At 59.4% G+C, this 20,330-nt stretch overlaps 1 protein-coding gene across 2 annotated transcripts in view; it reads left to right on the top strand.

Annotated features, from left to right (window-relative positions):
* Window positions 1–20,330, top strand: part of Gnao1 (G protein subunit alpha o1) — a 160,207-nt gene that overhangs the window by 133,663 nt on the left and 6,214 nt on the right. Inside the window, exons 4-8 of one of the 2 annotated variants that reach the window (XM_047529902.1) lie at window positions 454–614; window positions 5,413–5,541; window positions 7,359–7,488; window positions 11,394–11,547; window positions 13,633–17,734. In XM_047529902.1, coding sequence (XP_047385858.1) covers window positions 454–614; window positions 5,413–5,541; window positions 7,359–7,488; window positions 11,394–11,547; window positions 13,633–13,820 — 762 coding nt within the window. In that variant the 3' untranslated portion in view covers window positions 13,821–17,734. Of the gene's footprint in view, window positions 1–453; window positions 615–5,412; window positions 5,542–7,358; window positions 7,489–11,393; window positions 11,548–13,632; window positions 17,735–20,330 lie in introns of those variants that run through there. The other variant, XM_047529903.1, reaches the window with a different exon arrangement.

Genomic DNA, 20,330 nt, shown 5'->3' with positions numbered 1-20,330 from the left:
ACTTAAGAGCCTATGTTCTTCAGACGTAATTGGCATGAGGACTCTCCCCTGGTCTGCACTAACTTAAAGCCAACCCCTCCCGTCCCCACCACTAAGGTGCAGCTCCCCTGGGGCCAGTCCCTTGGCCAACAAGAACACCCCTCTCCTGAAAAGACCGTGCTCCCACCTGGGGTAAGAAATAAAGGAAATTATAACTGTAGCCAAGGGCACTGCTTTTTAAACTTTTCCTCCCAAATAAATGTTGTGCAAAAGCCCAGTTTTCAAAGCAGAGCTGCTCCAGTTGAGCGGCAGGGTGGAGTAGAGCCCTGCCCCCTCTTCCCGCCCGCAGCCTGGCTTGCTGCATTAGAACCAGACTGTGACTCCGAGTGGCCCACTGCCCTGAGCTGGCTAGGGCCCTGGGCAGGGCAGAATCCCACCGAGGACTCAGAGCCCTGTGTCCCTCTCTCCTCACAGGCTGATGCCAAGATGGTGTGCGACGTGGTGAGTCGTATGGAAGACACTGAGCCCTTCTCCGCAGAGCTGCTTTCCGCCATGATGCGACTCTGGGGTGACTCAGGGATCCAAGAGTGCTTCAACCGGTCTCGGGAGTATCAGCTCAATGATTCTGCCAAATAGTGAGTATCCTGGGCTGGTGGGAGGCCTGGAGTAGGCCTAAGGCCTGGGGGTGGGGACCAGTAGGCAAGGATTCAGACTGAGGTCCACCTGTGGTGAGATGCTCTCCACAAGCGAAGGGGCTTCTCTTCCTGGGCCCCAGATGAGGAAGGGGTCAAGATACAGCCAAACAGGAAATGCCCCCAAGGCCTGGGACCTTGACCCCTGCTAGCCCTGGACAAGTGCTTGCACTCCAGAATGAAGGTTCCAGGGTTACAGGGATGAGCCTCTGACCTCATAAATAACAGCCACAATCCATGTAGGCAGAAGAAAACTCAAGTGGTGCCATTTTGTTTCATTTTAAAGAAAACAATAGATTTTCAAGTCTGGGGAGGTAGCTCAGCAGTAGAGTGCTTGCTCAGCATGCATGTTCAATCCCCAGAACCACAAAACGAAACAAAAAATAATGAAATTTCCATTCCTCTAACTTTAAAATTAAAAATAAGGACGAAGTAACTCCTTCCAATAAATAGAAAAAGCAATCAACCGTATCCTTTAATATTGTGTTACAGAGAATGAGGGGAAGAACGGGAGGGAGGTGGGGAGGGGCAGAGAAGAGGAAGTCGAATGTGGGCACTGGTGCAGGCCAGAGCAGGAGAGAAGGGGTAGAGGCCTGGCCACTGAGCTGTGTCACTCTGGAGATGTCCTTGCTGGTCATGTGCCCTTGGCCTCTAGATGGAAGCTCAAAAGCCCTGGGAGACATTGGGGTGCACTTACTTTTGCAGCCTGGTGCTCAGGCTTTCAGTAGGAGCTGACAACAAAGCCCTGTCTGGGGACATGTGTGCTGTCACCTGACCTGACTTGGTCATTGTCACCAGTGCTTCACAGCTGGGACCAGTGCTCCCAGGGGACACTCAGCAATATCTGGAGGCATTTTTTATTGTATCATGTGGGTGGTGCCCCCAGCATCCAACGGAACACCCTTCAGTACACAGGACAGCCCACAGCAAAGAATTATCTGACCTGAAATACCAGTGGTACCGAGATTAAGAAAACCCGATCTCCACTGCAGATGGAACAGGCCAGGGCCAGTGGAACAGCTTGCTCCAGTGGGCACCAGCTACTTCCACTGGTGCAATGGCAGCTGGCAGGCCAGGGACTCGAGTGGGGCCAGACCATCTTCCTACTTGTGCACACCTAGATTGTCCACAGGGAAAATGCTGAAACCCTGCAAGACCCAGGCTGGGGCCACCAAGGCAGGCAGGCATCTGAGCTTGACCCCCAGACCCAGAGCCTCCCAGAGCCCCACACAGATCAGGAGAGGGTGTTTTCAGCCACACCCCCTCAGGCCAGAGAGACCTGCCTTCCTTCCCTGCTGCCAGCCAGACCCAGACCCTAGGGGCCCTCGGGGCCAGCTGACCCTATTCTGTCTTCTGATGGCTCATTGAATCCTGCTCATCACTTAAATTTTTGCCCATTCCATTAATTGTAAAATGAATCCAAGCCGGGTGTAGTGGCGCACTCCTATGATCCCAGGAACTTGAGAGGCTGAGGCAGGAGGATCACAAGTTCAAAGCCAACCTCAGCAACTTAGCAAAGCCCTCAGCAATTTACCAAGACCCTGTCTCAAAAAATAAAAAGGGCTAGGGGTGTTGCTCAGTGGTTAAGCTCCCTGGGTTCAATCCCCAGTACAAAAAAAAAAGCTGGAAATATAGGTCAATGGTAGTTCTCCACTGAGCTCAACTGCAGTATAGATAGATAGATAGATAGATAGATAGATAGATAGATAGATAGATAGATAGATAAACAAATCCATTGCAAAATATATTTTAACCATAAGGATGTAGAATAAAAATAATCTCCCCTTCCCAGTCCTGTCCCCTCCTGCTTTTAACCATTTCCATTTTACTTGTCCTCATGGTGTCCTTGAAATCTTGATACTCCAACTTTAAATAGTATTTCCTGACTATGAAATCTGGCAAATTCAGCTCACCTTCCTTCCTTCCACCTCTCTCCATCTCCGCCTCCAGTTTTTTGCTAGTTAAAGGACTATTTTTAGTTCTTCCGGTGGTTACCATTATAACTTTAGATAAGAAAATCAAGTCAGTATTTGTCAACTCCTCACCAAGTAAGCCAAGGAAATTCTGCTTCTCTCTTCTCTTTCTCTCCTCTGTCTTCTCTCTCTCATCCCTACCTCTTTCCAAATTTTCCACTGCCAAGGTTTATGGCATTGATGTTCTCCTGCTTAACTCCTCTGTGCTTCCTCTCTGGGAGAGGGCCCCACAGCAGGAAAGAAAGGGGACAAACTTCCAGGTCAGAAGGACTTTAAATACCTCTTGGTCCAGGGTTGTGTTCAATCTGGTCTTTTGAGAAAATCTTGTAAAACAATATGTAAAACAAAACAATTTGTTGAGACAGAAAAGAGAGGGAAGCCAGCCAGCGCTTCACACTGCACACTCCAGAAGGCACCCTTGACGGCCTGAAGCCCCAGGCACCGTGCCTCCCAAGCCCTTCCCTGCACACGTCAAGCCAGGGCTCAGAGGGGAAGGACGAGGTCTAGGGTCACTTGGCTCCTGAGCTGTCCCTTGCTCTCTCAGTGTGGCCCAAGCCTCTGAGTAAGCAGGCAGATCCCGAAAACTCGGAAACCTGCCTAGACCCAGCCAGGGCCTGGGAAGAGTGCTACAGCTTAGTCGGCTTCGCTTTTCCCGAATCTGGTTCCTGCTGAATCGCCCGCGTGCTCTGATGCCCACTTCTCCTGGATGCCCAGGCTCCCATCTTGAACTATCTTCCTGCCAAGCCCCAGTGTCCAGGTGACTTCTTCAGTGTTTTAAATTCCCCTCTACCTGGACAACTCTCAGATGGCGATCTCCAGGTCATCCCTCCCTTCCGACTTCTGCCTCTTCAGTGTCTGTCTGAACTCAGATTAGAGTGGCGGGTGGGGTGCCTGGCTCCACCACCCCCAAAGGCCAGTTGGCCTCCTTTCCCTCCCATTGACTGTGTCCTCTCGCCATCGTTGGCTCTTCCTCTCTTGTCCCACATGTCCAGAAGGTACCTGGCCACTTCCCACCCCTCCGCAGCCTCCTCCAAGGTGTGAGCTGCCATCACCTGACACCTGGATGCTCCCAGCAGGCCTCCCACTTCACCTGCACAAGCCAGCACTCCAGCATCCTTTCGGGGGCTCTCCCTTCACTCGGAGTAAAACCCCAAGGCCTCACCACAACCTGAGGGCCCGCACACTGTGCCCCACCCAACTCCGACTCCGCCTTTGCCGTCCGGGCTCACCCAGGCTCACCCAGGCTCACCAGCCACCTGCTCCCACCACTCCTGGCCCTGAAGCCTTCCCAGCCTGCACCTGGTTCCTGCTGCACCCCAGGCATAGGACCCTGTGCCCCCTGGTCCCTCTGCCAGGCCACTTGAGGCGCCCTCCCTCATTCTCTGTCTCCCTTCTCAAGAAACCTTCCCCAGCCATCCTTCAGGCCTCCCCCTCCTCTTCCCCCACCCCTCCACATACACGGTAGAGCACAGGCTTCGGGCAGGTGGGACTGTGTCAGTGTTGGTCTCCGTCACCATCCCCACACACACCGATCTCAGGGCAGTGGTAGGTAGGACACATGGCAGGTGCACACTCAGTGGTGGTCCCCATCCTTGGCCCTCTCCCCTCCTTGGCCCTCTCCCCTCCTGGGACCTGCCAGCACAGAGAGAAACCAGGGAGCAGGCTGTGTGGTTGTGTCCAAAGGTTTGCCTGGTTTGGGTAAGAGGGGCAAGACCAGGGGCTTTCTGGCCTGGTGCCCAGCTGCAGATGACAGTAGGGTCACCAATACTAGCACAGCCTTTAAGCAAAGGCCATGGGACTGGGGACGGGGAGGGACAGGCACGGAGGGTTGAGAGTCGCTTTCCAGATACCTGCCAGCCTGGCAAGGAAGCCATGGGGCCAGAGCTCAGCGACCAGACTTCCGCCCTGCTCAGCCTTCACGGAGAGCCAGGTTGGCTTAAGGGAGGAGGCAAGGGGGAGAGCTCGAAGGCCAAAGTCCTAGGAAGGCCCACCACCCTCTGGTCCTGAGGACCCTGAGCAGCCCCCTTCCAGGATCCTCAAGTGGGAAGTACACACAGAGCCCTGGGAAGACGAGGAGGTGTGGAAGGGCAGGCGACGCCGGGCCTCCTGCAGCACACTGCGCACTGAGAGTGGCCGTGGAGGCAGGTGACCGGCCCAGCCCCGCGTCCAGGCCTACCTGTGTTGAGTTTTCTAATCTATGAGGCAGCACCTTTGACCAGGAGAATTCACGTGATTCACGAGATTCACGTGAATCACGATCACACGTGAAGAGTAGAAGGGTGTTGAACGCCAGCGTGCCTCATGCACGCCAGGGAAGCCTGGACCCCGAGCGACAGCGCCGGCCCCTTGGACTTTTTAGCTTGAGACAGAGCCTCACTATGTTGTCCAGGCCGCCCTCAAACTTGCAATCCTTCTGCCTCAGCCTCTCGAGTGACTGGTATCGCAGGCCTACACCGCCACACTGAAGCCTTCATTGTTTTTTAGATTAAGAAGTGACAAGATGGTACCATAAACCCCACCACAAGTCTGGTCATTGTGCCTGGAGCTGCGAGCACAATGCCCTTGGGTCTGAATTAGAGGCTCATTGAGATTGTGAGCCCAGGACCATAGGTTCCTTCTTCCTTGGTTGTCCCCACATCCCCAACTGGCCCCCATAGTTTCCTTCAAGGGGCCCAGGCTGATACTGGACTGTGAAAGTGGGTGACCCGATGAGCCCCGAGCATGCCCAGGGGGAGGGTCCATGGTGCCTTGTGTGTTGCCGTCCCCAGCTACCTAGACAGCCTGGATCGGATTGGGGCCGGCGACTACCAGCCCACCGAGCAGGACATCCTCCGAACCAGGGTCAAAACCACCGGCATCGTAGAAACCCACTTCACATTCAAGAACCTCCACTTCAGGTGAGGCCCAGGAGACAGCCAGGCCCTGGTGAGGGTGGCGGAGTGGCAGGAGACACCCAGGCTCTCACCCTCATCTCACCTGGTACAGCCAGAGAGCTCCCTGCCTGGGGACGCTTTCACACTGGGACAGGCACTTAGACACCAGAAGGGGCATGCCTGTGTGCTCATTTTTGCCAGGTTCAAAGGCTGGTTTGAGCAGGGTGGCTTCCTGGGAGGGGGGTCCTGAGCGGGGCTATGAAGAAAGGGAGGATTTGGATGGAAAAGGAGGGGAAAGCTGTCCTGAGCTGATTAGCAGATGGCCAGGTGGTGGGGTGTACGGGTCGGTAAACCCGAGGGATGTCTGCGAGACCCAAGGACTCACATACCTCAGAGATAGGAGGATTTTAGAGAGCAATTGACCCCCTCTACTGGGGGACTGAGGCCTGAGAGAAGCAAGTTTTCCCCAAGGCACAGAATGTAGCTGAGACCCGGGGCTCTGAGTGCCTCAGAACATGAGCCCTGAGGTTTAAGACCCTGCTGGAGGGTCCTTTCCCCTGGGTAACCTCGGTGCACTGAGGACTGGCAGCCCTCCTCCCACCCTACCTTCCAGGTGTGTTTTCTGGGTGTCACATAGAGCAGGAAGAGAGGCCAGGAGGGGACAGAGGGCAGGGACCTCAGGCTGGTGGGCAGGCGTAAGGCCGTGTTTCCTGGCCCCCTGCCAGTCCCATGCAGCCAGCGAGATTGAGGCTCTAGGCCCACAGGCAGCCCTTCTGCAAGACTGTGGGGGCCATGCTGGGCACCCACTGCCCTGGTACACAGCGATGCCCTCTGAGTTGCCTCCTCGTCCTCCAGTCTCCTCAGTGTCTCCTGCTCACCCCTGGATATGCCGCAAGGGGACCTCAGCTCAGCCCTGGCCAGCCGTTACACTCTGGAGGGGCTACAGAGCCCTCAGCCAGCCTCCCTATAATTTCCAGTGGGGAGGCGGGGTCCACAGGAGGCAGGAAGAGAACGAGACCCACACTTACTTCTTTGTTCTCCACAGGCACTGGTCTGTGCCTGCAGCTGCCGTCTTCTGTCTGGACGGTTCCTGTCCCTGCTGGTCCGGGTCACCCCCTCTGCAGCTGTGTGCCAATCAGCTTCATAGATCCGGGAGGCTGCAGGGCTCCTTGCTCAGGGGTTAGCATGTGACTCTGACTTCTAACTTCCAAGACCTGTCCCACCAGCCTGCAGCCTCCTCCCATGGCAGCCTCCTCCCCGAGGATGGAGTCTGAGGGGGAGAGGCCAGGCTCCACCTGCTGTGGAGGGACAGTGCAGAGCAGGGAGGAGCAGCTGTGTCCGCAGACAGGCCCATCAGGCCTCAGCTGCTCCACACTTGCACTCACCGCAGGGGCTGGGGTACTTCCTTAGGCTCTTGGTGCTCCACTTTCCCACCCACAGAACAGGTGACAATTCCTGCCTGCCTCCCTTCTGGGCAGGTTTCAGTTTGTCCGCAGCATACATGCAGAAAGGGACAGAAAGCCCGTGTTCCCATGAGAGGAGGCCTCTCAGAGGCGTTTCCTGGGCCCTTAGTAAGATGCTTCAGTTGCAAGGACAGGTCTGTAGGTTACTCCATGTGAGCACAGCTTGGTCCTGGGACAGGCTCACGGAGCAGTGATGGCTGCCACCAGTCCCAGGGATGGCCGTGGTCTGTCTGTCAGTCAGTCGGTCATCACCTGGAGTGAGGAACCCTCGTGAGGCCCTGGTCACCATGCCCACTCCTGAGAGGACACTGAGCTGGACCACTGGGCACCCCTGCCCACCTGGACCTTACCATCCATCGGCTCCCGTCTTCCTGGCAGGCTGTTCGACGTCGGGGGCCAGCGATCTGAACGCAAGAAGTGGATCCACTGCTTCGAGGACGTCACGGCCATCATTTTCTGCGTCGCACTCAGCGGCTATGACCAGGTGCTCCACGAAGACGAAACCACGGTGAGTCGCCCTGGGCCCAGCAGGTAGCACGGAGGGGCTGGCCACTCAGTCCGAAGGGGCACTGCAAGGGCTGCTGCAGAACAGGCCAGCCCTGGAGCACTCAGGCCTCGGGTCCCCACCCTGGCTCTGGGGTCCTCTTGTGGGTGGGCCATGCTGGCTTGCTCCCGCTCTGTGTGGCCAGGGACGATGCCTCGGGATGACAGTGCCACAAAGGGAGCATGGACCTCCGGGACAGAGCCTGTGTGCAAACTGATTACGAACAACTCAGCAGAATTTGCATCTTGGGCAGTAAAGTGCGCCTTCAGTAAACTCAGCGGAGTCACAGAGGCCATCAGGCCAGAACAAAATTAAGCAAATCCTAAAAGTGCAGGATACAGCCAAGCCGGAATGCATACACAGCAGAGATAGTCTTGCACCCTTCCGGGGGCTTTGAGCAGGGTGCTGCACAGAGGGTCGCGGGGCTGCCAGGCTGCACAGGGCAGCGGGATGAGGCACGAGGTGGGTGACGGGTACGGCTCCGGCTCCATCTGCGTCGCTGGGGTGCCAGCCAGGCTCCCGCCTTCCGTCCATGCACCACATTGATCCTGGACCTCTGGCTGTGACCTGTGAGAACTGCCAGACCGGCTGCAGAGGGGACACTCGCCTGGGGAGTGTCTGCAGCCCTCCCCTGGCCTAGCCCGGGTGTGCTGGCCTCGCGTTGCCGCTGAATTTAGGCAGTACCTCCTCTGCTTGTTACTATTTCCTGTAAACAGGGTACTAATAGACCCTGCCTCGTGGGAGGCTGCAAGACATGGAATGAAGTAATCCACATGCAGCACTTGGAACGGTTCTGGGCACAGCAGCACTGAGCTTGTGGTCATGTTGTCGTTGGTGACGGCCTTGGGTCAGGTGGGCCCGTTGAGCAGTTCCCATGGGGCTACAGCCACAGGACATGGGCCCCAGACTCTTCTGTGCTGAGAACCCAGCATGGCCTTGGAGTAGGGCTCGTGGGCTGTGGCTCACACCCTGGCCTCTGTCCTTCACTCTGAGTTTTTCAAGTACAGCAGTGAAGGTTTGAGGAGGGGTTGTCAGGCTGGGCCTTGAGCAAGGTCTATCTTGCTGCCATGTCCCTGTTTCCCCGTCACACCCAGCCCTGCTGGTCCCACAGGGCTGCCATGAAACCAGGATGAGCTTTGGGGTGTGACCCTATGGCAGGGGGTGCCACCTTGAGACACTCACATGGAATGATGGAGCCAAAGCCACCAGCTGGGTGGGTGATCTGGACCCGAACCTTGTGTCACTTGCCCTGGGCTGGGTTTTAGCTCTTGTCATTCTGAGTGACTTTTGTAGGCAGGGATGTTGAGGAGACATCAGCCTAGTCCTGACCCTGAATGTGGGGCAGGGGCAGACATGCCATGGGCCACACTTGGGTCCCAGACTCAGTGACCACCCAAAGCCCAAGACAGCCCCTGGCAATGTGTGCCTCAGTCACTGCCCCAGCACATCCTTGCTGCTCCATGGGTGGACCCTGTGCTATCAGAGCCACCATTCACTGTCCCCTTGGCTAGCCCATGGTCTAAGCTTGGCTCAGTTCATCTTTTCTCCTGGCCGCCCCTGGGCATGGATGCTGCCTCCAGCCATGGGGGAGTGAAGGAGCCGGAGGTTGGAGGAGGAGAGCTGGGCTCCGGGTGGGCCTTTCTCACTGGAGTATGACCTCTCCCTTGGGCCTGCCCTGCTGGACCTCGGACAGCACAGGCTCAAGGCCCAGGCCCGTCAGCCGTGGGGCTGGACTCCTGCTGACCTCTGGAGCACAGTACAGATGCAAAGGAGGTCAGGCGGTGCTGGCAGCCACAGGCACCAGCTCCGTGGCCCTCGGGTCTCCAGGAACAGGGGAGCTGAGGGTGGTGCCCAGCCAGCCTCCCCTGTGAACTCCTCAACAGCCCTGGTGGCAGAGCAGGCCCATGTCCCTGAGCACATCCCCCAGGTTCCTCTTCCCCTCCTCACTGTTCCTCCCTCATCCTTCCCTCTTGTCTCCTGCCCTTCTGCACAAGCCTGGAGCAAAGGATCTTGGGGAAGCAAAAGCATAGGAGCCAAAGTCAGGAAGGGGCTCTTCTGGAATCCCTCCCTCTCCCAGGCCGGCACCTACACAGCCCAGGGAAGAGCAGCCACTCCTGGGGAATGGGGATTGACTTTACCGCTCAAAAGCAGCACAGGGGAGCAGCTCGTTGCCATGGCAGCACCAGGAGGAATGCGGTTGCTGTGGGACCTGGGAGTCTGGTGCGTCTGGGGCTCACACAAGCAGAGGTGGGCAGCTTGGGTGTCCAGCGGATCTGGTCCAGGGCCTGGCACCGCCGTCCACTGTGTGATCAGGGCCTTGCGACAGCCTCCCTGGGCCTCCTCTGAAAGTGGCGGTGGTGTAGGACTGGCATCGTGGGCCGCTGTGGGGACCCCAGGTCGAGAGCGGAGGCTGGCACCCAGAGTCGTCTCTCAGGGACGACCGTCGCAGCTCCTGCACCGACGCTGGGCTAGGGGGCAAGTCGTAGGGAGTGGGTGCTCCGTCCAAGGAGGCAGGATGCAGGCGCCGGTGAGCAGTCCTTGGTCCTCAGCCTTCCTCTCTGGTCCTCCCTGTGCTTCCCTCCCTGGCTGGGGCGAGAGTGGGCTGCCCAAGACAGAGGTGCCTGGAGGCAGCTCCTGGAGCAAGGCCAGGAGGACCCTGGGCAAGTGGCTGCCACCCACGGACTGTCACCCTGCCCGCCGCACCCCGGGACCCCGAGGGCTCATGCTGTCCTCTACCTGCTCTCAACACCGCCCAGCCAGGCCGTGGGCTGCCACGACCTCTCCACCACCACTACTGTCACCTCCGCCTGCCAGGGCCTTACCTTCCAAACCAAGGCCAAAACCATGAGCTGATTCTGAGAGACCCTCCGAGCCCGGCAGGTATGAAGCGCCTCCCTCCACTTGAAACCATCGGCTAAGAGTTGAAAGCAGCAGTTTGTCAGGGACCCGCAGGGTGACTTTGCTGTGAACGCCTCCCGGCCTGCTCCCTCGCCCGCACCCCTCACCGGCCTCTTGGCCTAGGTTCATCCTTCTACCCCAGACCTCCCTCTGCAGACACGCTGTGCCACCCCAACGCTTGGCTTCTGTGAGCCTGCCTGGGGCCTCAGCACGGACTGGCCTGGATGTCCAGGCTCTGAGACTGGTCAAATTTTTCACTTCCCCCTTCCTCTCATTTTTGCTGCTGGGATTTCCTCTTCTGCTCGGTCGTAATCTGTTTTGCTGTTTCATCTGGGGTTCCTCTGGCCCCTCTGCTGAGAAACCAGTCCCAACAACCTGTTCTCCCAGAGCCTCCCCAGCCTAGCCATGGCCCACCAACCACTCAAATCACCAACAACCAAGGCCACAGCAAGATCACCCCCAAGATGCTGTACCCCTGGTGTCTGCTTCCAACTCTGGATTAATTCGAGGCTATCCTGGTCCTCGGTTAATGTTACCCAACTGAATGCGTGCACCCTCCCAACCTCGCTGGCGAAGCCGAATGAGACCCCAGTAGAGAAGTCTGCATGACCCGCGGTTCCTTGTGGGCGTCTGCCGTGGTGGTTGCGGCCTGACCCTCTACGTGCATGGTGCATGTCCTCTCTAGGACTGGAGTCTCTCCAGTGACCTCACCACCCCACCCCAGGCCAGCTCCCCATGGAAGGGGACAGCGTTCCCTATGAGCCCACCCCTGCTCCACCCCACCCTGCCTGTGCGTGGAATGAAGCAGGGACACGTCCTGTTTGTCCTTGTGGGCCCTCCTGTCTCTGTCCCCGGTGGTGCGTTCAGCCGAGTTGGTGGACCTTCCCTTTGCTTGTCGCGCTGTGTTGTGGCCGTGGTGGGTCAGGGTCCTGGACGCCACCACCCCTCACCAGCTCTCCGCTCTGTTGCAGAACCGCATGCACGAGTCGCTGAAACTGTTTGACAGCATCTGCAACAACAAGTGGTTCACAGACACGTCCATCATCCTGTTTCTCAACAAGAAGGACATATTTGAAGAGAAAATCAAGAAGTCCCCACTGACCATCTGCTTTCCTGAATACACAGGTGAAGACCCCTCCCCAGGACCGTGGGGGCCCGTAAGCTACAGGGACTGCCAAGGGAGCAGGCCCGGCCACTCCCGCTGCGATGCGGGCACACTGGGCTCTACTGCGGAGAACCTGGCCCTGCACCAGCCCTCCCACCAAGCAGCCCTCGGGGCCAGGGTCCTGGCTGGCACGTCCAGCCCTGTGATCTCCACAGCCTCAGGAAAACCAATCCCCTCAACCATAAACGGAGGTTGTGTACAAAGTGGGAACAGTGAGGTGACCAAAGTGTGACAAGCCAGGGGTTGGACTCAAGCAACCTGAGGTTCAGCTGCAGCTCAGCTGTTCAGTCCTGTGACCTCGCTGAGCCTCAGTCTCCACATCAGTGAGATGGGACTGAGCACCCATTGTGCTTGCTCCGCCTCACCCTCTGTGAGCATGCAGCAAGCTCCCAGCACGTGGAGCCTGGCCTGGCGGGGCGCTTGCTGGGGGTACACTCTCACTTTGCTTGGACCATCAGGCTATCCTGGTGACGAGCATTCTAGCAGCACCTCCCACACAGGGTAGCTACAAGGTTCAAATGGCCTAGAGGCTATGACAGAGCCTGGCAAGCCTGGCCACTCTGCAGAGGGTGCTGGGGACAAGAAGACGGCCATCAGTGCTGTGATGGACTTAGCTGACCCTCAGCAGGAGGTCAGTCTGACCAAAGCCCCTGGGCTGCTGTGAGGTTGGCAGCCCCAGTCAGGTGGCAGTAGGACTTCAGCAGGTCCCCAGGATACCCCAGTGCTCATAAACTCCTCCCAGATGGCCAGGCCAGGGAGGTGAGTCGGAGGAGAAGTGGTGAACCCTTGGCTGGGCCAGCCCTTGGGCCTGGAGGGCACAGAGCCAGGGCAGACAGGGCCAGCAGGGCGGGTCTGTGGGCCATGCCTGGGGCTGGGCAGGAAGTGCAGCTACTACTTCCTGCCCCCCCACTGGCACCCCAGCCCCTTGTCTTAACCAGGCTGACTACCCCATAGGTCAGGAGCAGGCAGCCAGAGGTGGGCGGGGCTTAGCAACTCCTGCACACCTGCCCACCAGCTTCCTGGCCAGCCATAAGTTGGGAGCCCGTGGACCCTGCCCTAAGTGACCAGGGCTAGTGCCCTGCGGGGCAATAGAAGCAGACAGGTAGGCTGGCTACCAAGACCAGTTTGGAGCTGGGGCAAGGAAGGAGGGAGCACGCCCCTACCTGCGGGTGTTCGGGAGTTGCCTGCTGTCCAAAGGACCCTCTCCTCACCTTGAGCCCAAGTCTGGCAGACCCTCTAGGACAGGCCTTGGGACCTGCATGCCTGGGCCTGAGTGACGAGGACCCTTCCCCCAGGCATGCCACTCCAGCTTTACATGGTGACTCCAATTCCATTTTCCTCCCCACCCATTTTGCCAGAGGTCACAACCTGGCCTGTGGTGGGCCCACATTCCCACATTCGAAGAAGTTGTGGGGGTTTCAGTACAAAGATAGGGTCTTACATTCCTTTTCCTCCCCAAGCCTGTGCGTCCCTCCCTGGGCACCCCCCTCCCTGGGCTCACCTGGGAGCCAGATCAATATGGCTCCTCCTGAGGAGCCAGGGTTTCTTAATCCCCGAGAATGAACACCAGAAGGGGGGATGGGCAAGGAGAAGGGGGAGCAGCCAGGGAGGATCACAGTCACCAAGAGACCACAGGCCCACCTTGCGCAGCCTCCTGGTGTGTGCACTGCGGGTTCACAGAGAGGGCGCACCTGCAGAAGGCCGGAGCTTTCAGACCTCTTGTACATGACCCAGGGCAAGATGTGAAGTGGGCCTCAGGATCCAGTAGGCGCGTGTGTGACAGGAAAGCGAAGGTCCCGTGGGACAGGACTCACTCTTAGAGCAGGCAGTCGCTGGAGACCTCATCCTTTTGTTTCTTTCGTGACCTACACTGGATTTGAACCACTGAGCCCTGTTGATGGAGCCGAGTCCTCGGGATCCCCGTCCTGGCAGCCTTCTCCTTCCTGGTGTCTTTGAGAGGCCCCGGCCTGACAGACACAGCAGCCGACCCACGGCTGCCGGGCAGGGCAGTGCCTCCCCTCCAGCCATGCCCGTTTCTTCCGCAGGCCCCAGCGCCTTCACGGAGGCCGTGGCGTACATCCAGGCGCAGTACGAGAGCAAGAACAAGTCAGCCCACAAGGAGGTCTACACCCACGTCACCTGTGCCACAGACACCAACAACATCCAGTTTGTCTTCGACGCCGTGACGGACGTCATCATCGCCAAAAACCTGCGGGGCTGTGGACTCTACTGAGCCCCAGCCTCCCGCCAAACTGCCCCCGCCGCCCCCGCCCAGGCCACCACCCACTCCTCCCCTGGAGCCAGAGCTCTGCCATCTCAGACCACTCTGCACTGAGGAAGAAGAACCCAGACGCTGGCACCAGGGGTGGAGGCGGGAGCACCCTCTCAGCCACATGGCCACCGCTCCCCTGGGACGGGTGGTGATGGGGCTGTGGGGACACTGAGTGCTGCCGGGCAGGCGACCACCAGGCCACGGCCTGAGTGCTGCCCACTGGCCTCCGCTTCATCTCAGTGTTTCATTCAGAGGCGGGCGGGGGCGGGAGGGTGGACTAAGCTGCCATTTGGCCCAGAAGGGGCACATCCTGCACTCCGTGAGTCATGCTCCAAGTCCTGGGGTCTCCTCTCATCATCTGGGGTGCAGATGGAGGATGGCCCCGAGGCAGAGTGCTGGCCAGTGTGTGGGGATAACAGAAGCCATCCCTCAGCTTTGCCTGGGGTCTCTTTGTCAGGGCTGCTCCGCCACCAGAAGCCAGGGTGGGACCAGGCTGACTGCATGTGGGTGGAGGGCTCAGGCCTGGCGAGGGCCTCCCTTCCCACAGGCCTCACTCTCTTCCTCCGGTCCTCCTGCCTTGCCCTTTGCCCTCCCCAGAATCCCCAGTCCAACCTCCACCCAGGGCTTGGATGTGCTGACTGACCACCTGTAGTGACGGATGGTGGGAGGGCCAGGCCTACACCTGGCAGGAGTTAGGGAAGGTGTGGGGAGGGGGAGGGCAGCAGCCGGGGACAGCCACCTGCTTGGTCCCACGCCCCACTCAGCTGCTCTCGGGCGAGTGGATGTGCCTTCCCTGGTCCGAGTTGCCGCGAGTCCTCCTCAAGCTGGCAAGGACAGGCTGAGGCCCTTGGACTGGGGTTTTTGTAGGTGGGGCGACCCAGAGAAGGTCTGGGTTGGCCAGTGTGGCCAGTGCCCACTTTGCTTCACCTGGTCAAGAAGTCAGGGAGCCCTTGGTCACCTCCCATCCTCAGGGGCAGAGGAGAGAGCAGGTGGGTGGGACCAGCACCCTGGAAGGAGCTCCGAGGGACCCAGGCCAGCTCCGACACACACCCTGCCTCCCCAGGAGGACCTTGGAGTGACTTTGCTACAGAGAACCCTGAGCAGAAAGCGATGGGGGCTTCTGGTGGCCTGGCCCTGTTTAGGGCAGTCTGCACCCCTCCCCCTCCCGGCACCTCCAGTCAGCTGATGCCACGGCCCGCAGTCTAGGAGGCCTGTCCTTTGTGTGGTAGACTGTGCCCAGGGACCCAGCCATACTCACAGGAGGGCAAGGGCTGCCTCTTGAGAGGCCTCTGCCTCCCTCCTTAAGCCGTGTGTCCTCCCAGCCTCACTCAACACGGCTCAGCCCAGGCAGGTCAGATGCCTGGACTCCTACCTGCAGCCCCTTGGACTGCCCAGGAACCAGCAAGAGCCCAGGCTTGTGGCTCTGGGCTCATTGGTTTCACAGGCACAGAGCTGCAGTTGGAGCAGGACTTGCTCATGGCCAAAGCTGATAGAGACGGCTTCAGGCAGAGCCCTTCCCTGCCAGGCTGCAGGAACCGCCCACCAGCCCAAATCCACTTCCATTTGTCCACCTCCAGCATGTTCTGGACCTTGTACCAGGTGCTGGGACGTGGCTGAGGGCAGGCCCTTGCAGCCAGCAGCCTTAAGATCTTGCCATGGACAGTTAAGGCCACTTAAGTCATTTTGTCTCACACTGATGACACAGTTGTTCCTTTAGCGTCACTACCCTGGGTGTGGCCTAGCTGTGCTCCTAACTGCCCCAGACTGTGACCGCAGATCAAAAGCACCTGGCAAGAGGTGTGATGTTGGCCCAACCCCGTGGTGTCGGGCCATCATCCTGGTAGTGGAATAGCTGACCCTGCAGCCCCAGGGTTCGCTCGCTCTCCTGCAGCTGCCCCCATAAAAGTGCCGCAGCACCGGGGACAGAGTCTGGGCTGGAGTCAAGACCTGGGTCCAGCCCTTCCCCGCCTGTGGTGCTGGGGAGGCGCCCGGCCTTCCAGGACGCCTCTTCTGTAGCTGCTCCGTCCTGCTCAGTGTCTCGCCGTCTCAGCCCTCCCGCCCTGGCCTGCTCAGCGCGGGCAGTGGCGTGGGGTGTGCCTCAGCCGTCTAGTGTAGGCCAGCAGGGAGCGGGTGTCCAGCAAGGGCCGCTCTCCACTCCACGTCATCCGCTCCACCACTGGGGGACAACAGAGGGCGGCAGATGAGTTTTGGCTCCGTCGTGGGTGTGGTTGTTGGGGAGGTGTTGCAAGTGACCAGACAAGGATGGGTGTCTCATCCACAGTGGCCCCGTGTGTCCCCAGAGGGGCCGTGCAAGCTCTGAGTAGCTCTGATCCAACAGACCAAGGGAGACCGATGTCTAGGAACGGTGCCTTTGCCAAACTTGTAACCATGTGCCTGTCACTGAGGTGCCTGTGAGCAAGTTCTGTGCCCCGCGCCCCAGCTGTCCCAAGAGCCAGGCCCCCGCCCTCCCTCTGAGCACTGAAAGGCCGCCCAAGGCTCTCGGGGCTGGCTCAGAGTGCCGTCCACCCGAGACTCAAGGAGGGACTCTGTTGGGCTCTGGCGGGAAGAGGGTACAGTCTGCACAGTCTGAGCAGAGAGCCCAGCCTGGGCCCCTCGCCAGGGGCCCTGACCACCTACTGTGGAGATCTTGGCTCCTGATGCACCGTCCCTCCTCTCCCCACTGACCCAGCAGAGCCCAGGCAGAAGACCTCTGCCACATCAAGTGCCAGGAGGCAGCTCTGCTCCCAGCTCCACACCCCACTGTGGGCTCTGGAGGCTGAGTGTCCCAGGGACAGGCAGGCTTAAGTCCCCCCCACCCAGGCCCTATAAGTAGACTGTCTGCAAACCCCCAACAGGAAAGGCCCTGGAGTCGCCTCTCCCAAGCCCTCCCCTCCCCTGCACAAGCCCCGCAGCTCCCTCCCACCTAATGGCATTCAGTTAGTACCCCAGCAGCAGACATTGGAAGTTCTACCTTACCTCTAGCCTGCATCCTTCCTAACTACCCCTTCCCACTCATTTTCTCCCTCTGACCCAGTGCACTGTTGTTGGCACGTGATCACCGTCATCAGAGAGGAGCCCTGGGTCTCCTTCCGCCAGCCCCTGCAGCAGCCTGCGCACACCCTTTTGAGAAGCCTGGGCCAGAGCGTCTTCCGGCTGCCACTAGTCTTCTCCGAGCCTTCTGAAGCCTTTAGGCACCTGGCAGCCCTCAGGAACTAGACCTGAGGCTCTGGCTCCATGGTCACAGAGGTACCGCCTGGGGTGTGCGGCCAGTTCCCCACGCGGCCCACAGGTCTATAGAGCAGCCCAGGGAACAGGGCCAGGTTGGGGCCACTGCCATGGGCCTGCAGCAGGGTTCCCCAGGCCCACCCTCAGCGAGGAGTGTCCTGAACCTACCCAGCCCGCACAGCAGAGCTGGGGCCTCCAGACAGACCCCACCGCAGCCAGATGAAGGCCCCTGTCATGGAAGGGGCAGGCTGGGCCAAAGCAGAAAGTCCAAGGTCCTGGAAAGTCCCCATCAGGGAGGGGCTCCCTCTGAAGGCAGCTCGTCCCAAGCCCTTCCCCGCCTGCCTGGCCTGCGGTCCAGCTCCAGGGCCGCAGCCTTCGCTCCTGGGCTTCCCCACCCCGCTGCTTCTGACCGGTCCTGGCTGCACCTCCTCCGCCTCCCCGGCAGCCTGTCTGCGCCCTCCCAGTCCCAGGCGGGGAGGGCGGGCGCCCACGGCCTCCTCAGCAGAGCCTCCCACCCCGTATTAACTGTACTTTTGTAAGAAGAGTTGACTTGTTGGTTTAATAAATCTCTAGTTATTGTAATAATTTATTGGCTGCCGTAATGTATTTATTAGTCACCTACCGTTAATAAACAGTGCCAGCTCCTTCTAGCCTGAGTGTGATGTGTTGTCAGCGCCCAGGGAGCCTCCACCAGGCGCACCGCACAACACGCGTCCTCATGCCACCCTGGTTCTGAGGCTGTGGGCAGCCTGGTGGAGTGAGAAGGCCTCCTGGAGACAGGACTCCAGGTGCCCGGCCACCCCGTCCACCTCAGGAGGCGGCGGAGGCAGGTCTGTCCTAGGCTGAGCTGCATCCCTGTCTTGGCATCCTCGTGTCCTTATGTCCTGGTGCTGGTGTGACGGGCACGGGGCTGAATGGCTAGGTGTGACTTTCCTGCCACTATTGGACTCCACTGTAGCCTGCGCAGGTGGAGGATTTGGGGAGATGACCCTGGGGACAGCTCCCAGTGACTTCACAGAAAGGTGACTGTTCGTACGTGACTCTCGACTCCTCTTTTCTCGAATGGTGATGTCTGATTTCAGTGTGTTCTAGGAAGCTGGTAGGCTCACTGTGCTCTCGGCCCCTTGGGGACAGGCTCCAGAGGGACGGCAGTCGGGCCTGGGCATGGATTGAGGGTCTCAGTGCCGCCGTCCTCGCTGCCCTTGCTGAGTTTCCAGGATCAGCCCTTGCCAGGAGCACTCCCGGCTGGGCCTGTGTCCCAGGCCAGGTCTGACTGTGTCCTCTGCTTCCCGGCCCCTCCCCTGCTTCCTGCTGCTCCGCGGACTCCAGACCTTCTTAATGTGCGTGCGTTGCTGCTCCCGCTAGATTGTAAGCTCTCCGAGGGCAGGAGCTGGCCTGGCGCCCCATGGCTGTGCAGCCAGCACAGGGCCTTGCACTCCAGGATTTCAGTCAGGACCCACAGGAGCCTGGGCGAGGAGCGCGTCTGCACCGCGGGTGGGCGGGAGGCTTGGAGGGCTGAGCCTCGCTCGGCAGGTGGGGCCCTGGGCAGCTGGCCTGGATTTCCCCACCAAAACTAAGCTTGGTGGCCTCCTGAGGAGGAGAACTGCAGCCCAGCGCGTAGTCCCTGTTCTCAGCTCAGGTCGCCCTGGCAGCCTGTCTCTGGTTCCTTCTGGTCCTGGGAGTGCCACATCCCCAGCACCTGTGGAGCAAGGCAGGGCTGGGACACGGGTGCTGTGGCGCTGGGGCTGCTCAGCCATGTCGAGCAGCTGCGGGATGGGTGTCTCGGATCAGGAGAGCTTTTCCCACTGAATCCTTGGTGGCCCAGAGAGCCTGGGCAGTCACAGCCCAGGGCCCGGAGCGAGGGTCCACTTGGCTCCTTAGCGATCGCTGCCCGTCCTCTCCAGAGCAGACGCCACCAATATGGCAAATGAGTCTTCCTCCTCCTTGAACGTGATGGTGCAAATGAAGGGCGGGGAGAAATGAGAATGGAATTTATCATGGAGGCCCCAAGGCGAGGAAATGCTCAGCAGCCACTGGGTTTGTTTAGCAGAATGGAAGGATAATGCCATTTACTGCGGATCCTGGAGGGGAGGAAAACCATGCTGGCTGCCTAGGTGTCCCCGAGGACCACCGAACTCGGCCCGCCCGGCCACCTCTGACCACAGCCAGGGCCCCGCCGTAATGGTGCCGGCAGGAAGAGATGACTGGGCTACGCGTGTTGACTGCAGAAACCTGTTGCCTAAGTTCTGATCCAGCCCAGAGCCTGAGCAGGTCTCCGTGGGACTGGGTCCAACCCGGGCCTCATAGGCGTGCTCTGCCTCTGAGCTGTGCCACCAGCCTCTGCTCTCCAGGGTCCTCAAGGGTTAATGAGTTTACATGACACAAAGAAGGAGGAGGCTGGGCAGTACTGGCAGAGTGGTCTTCGATGACCCGTGGTGGCCACATCCCAGGGGGATGGCAGTGGCCACCGAGCCAGCTCCTATGGTTTGCTCATCCCGGAGGCCCAAACCTGACTCATCTCTCAGCTCACAGGGTCCACCGACGCCCACCAGGTCTCTTCTCTTTGCCATTACTTGTTTCAGTCTGAACTACGGAGGTGGGGTTGGGCCTAGCCTACCTGTGGGCCTAGCTTTGAACCCATGGAGTCACGTTTGCGGTGACAAGTTCCCAGGGGCTCTTGGGGGAAATAAGAGACTGTCCCTTCCCCCGCCTCCCTGTGCAGAGAGAACTGCTCCCTCCTCTGTACTGCAAGAAGCATCGCCTGAGTGAATACGCTTGGCACCCTAATGTAGAGTAGTCTACATTGCCCAGCAGAAAAGCTGTCCCCCTGGGACTTGGCTTTACTTGGGGTCCCATCACATTCATCCATTGGCTGAGCAGACTTCTGTGTGTGACCCGACCCGGCCTCCCTTACAGCCCCTAGCAGTGAGGCATCGTGCAAGTCTGGCCCAACCAGAGGACTGTGGCCAGTCCCCTCACATCCCTGAAGGCGGCCCTGGGTGGGACCACCGCTCCTCAGTGATGGCCCCAAGCACGCTGACAGCCTGGTGCAGAGGGCCCGGGGTCCCTCACCGCTCCCAGAGGACACCTCCCACCCCTGGACTGATCCAGACATGCAAAGCCAAACGAGGCCCAGCTCCCCGGCTCCAGCCCAGCACCTCCCCAAGACCTTGCAAGACTCGGGGCTCTGCAGGGAGAAGACCCTGGGTTAGCACCAGCCAGAACACTATGGTTGTTCCCAGTCCA

This window comes from Sciurus carolinensis, chromosome 16, assembly GCF_902686445.1.
Source record: "Sciurus carolinensis chromosome 16, mSciCar1.2, whole genome shotgun sequence".
Classification (NCBI taxonomy): Eukaryota; Metazoa; Chordata; class Mammalia; order Rodentia; family Sciuridae; genus Sciurus; species Sciurus carolinensis.
Note: the sequence above shows the minus strand (reverse complement) of the source record. Positions and strands in the feature narration are given on the sequence as shown.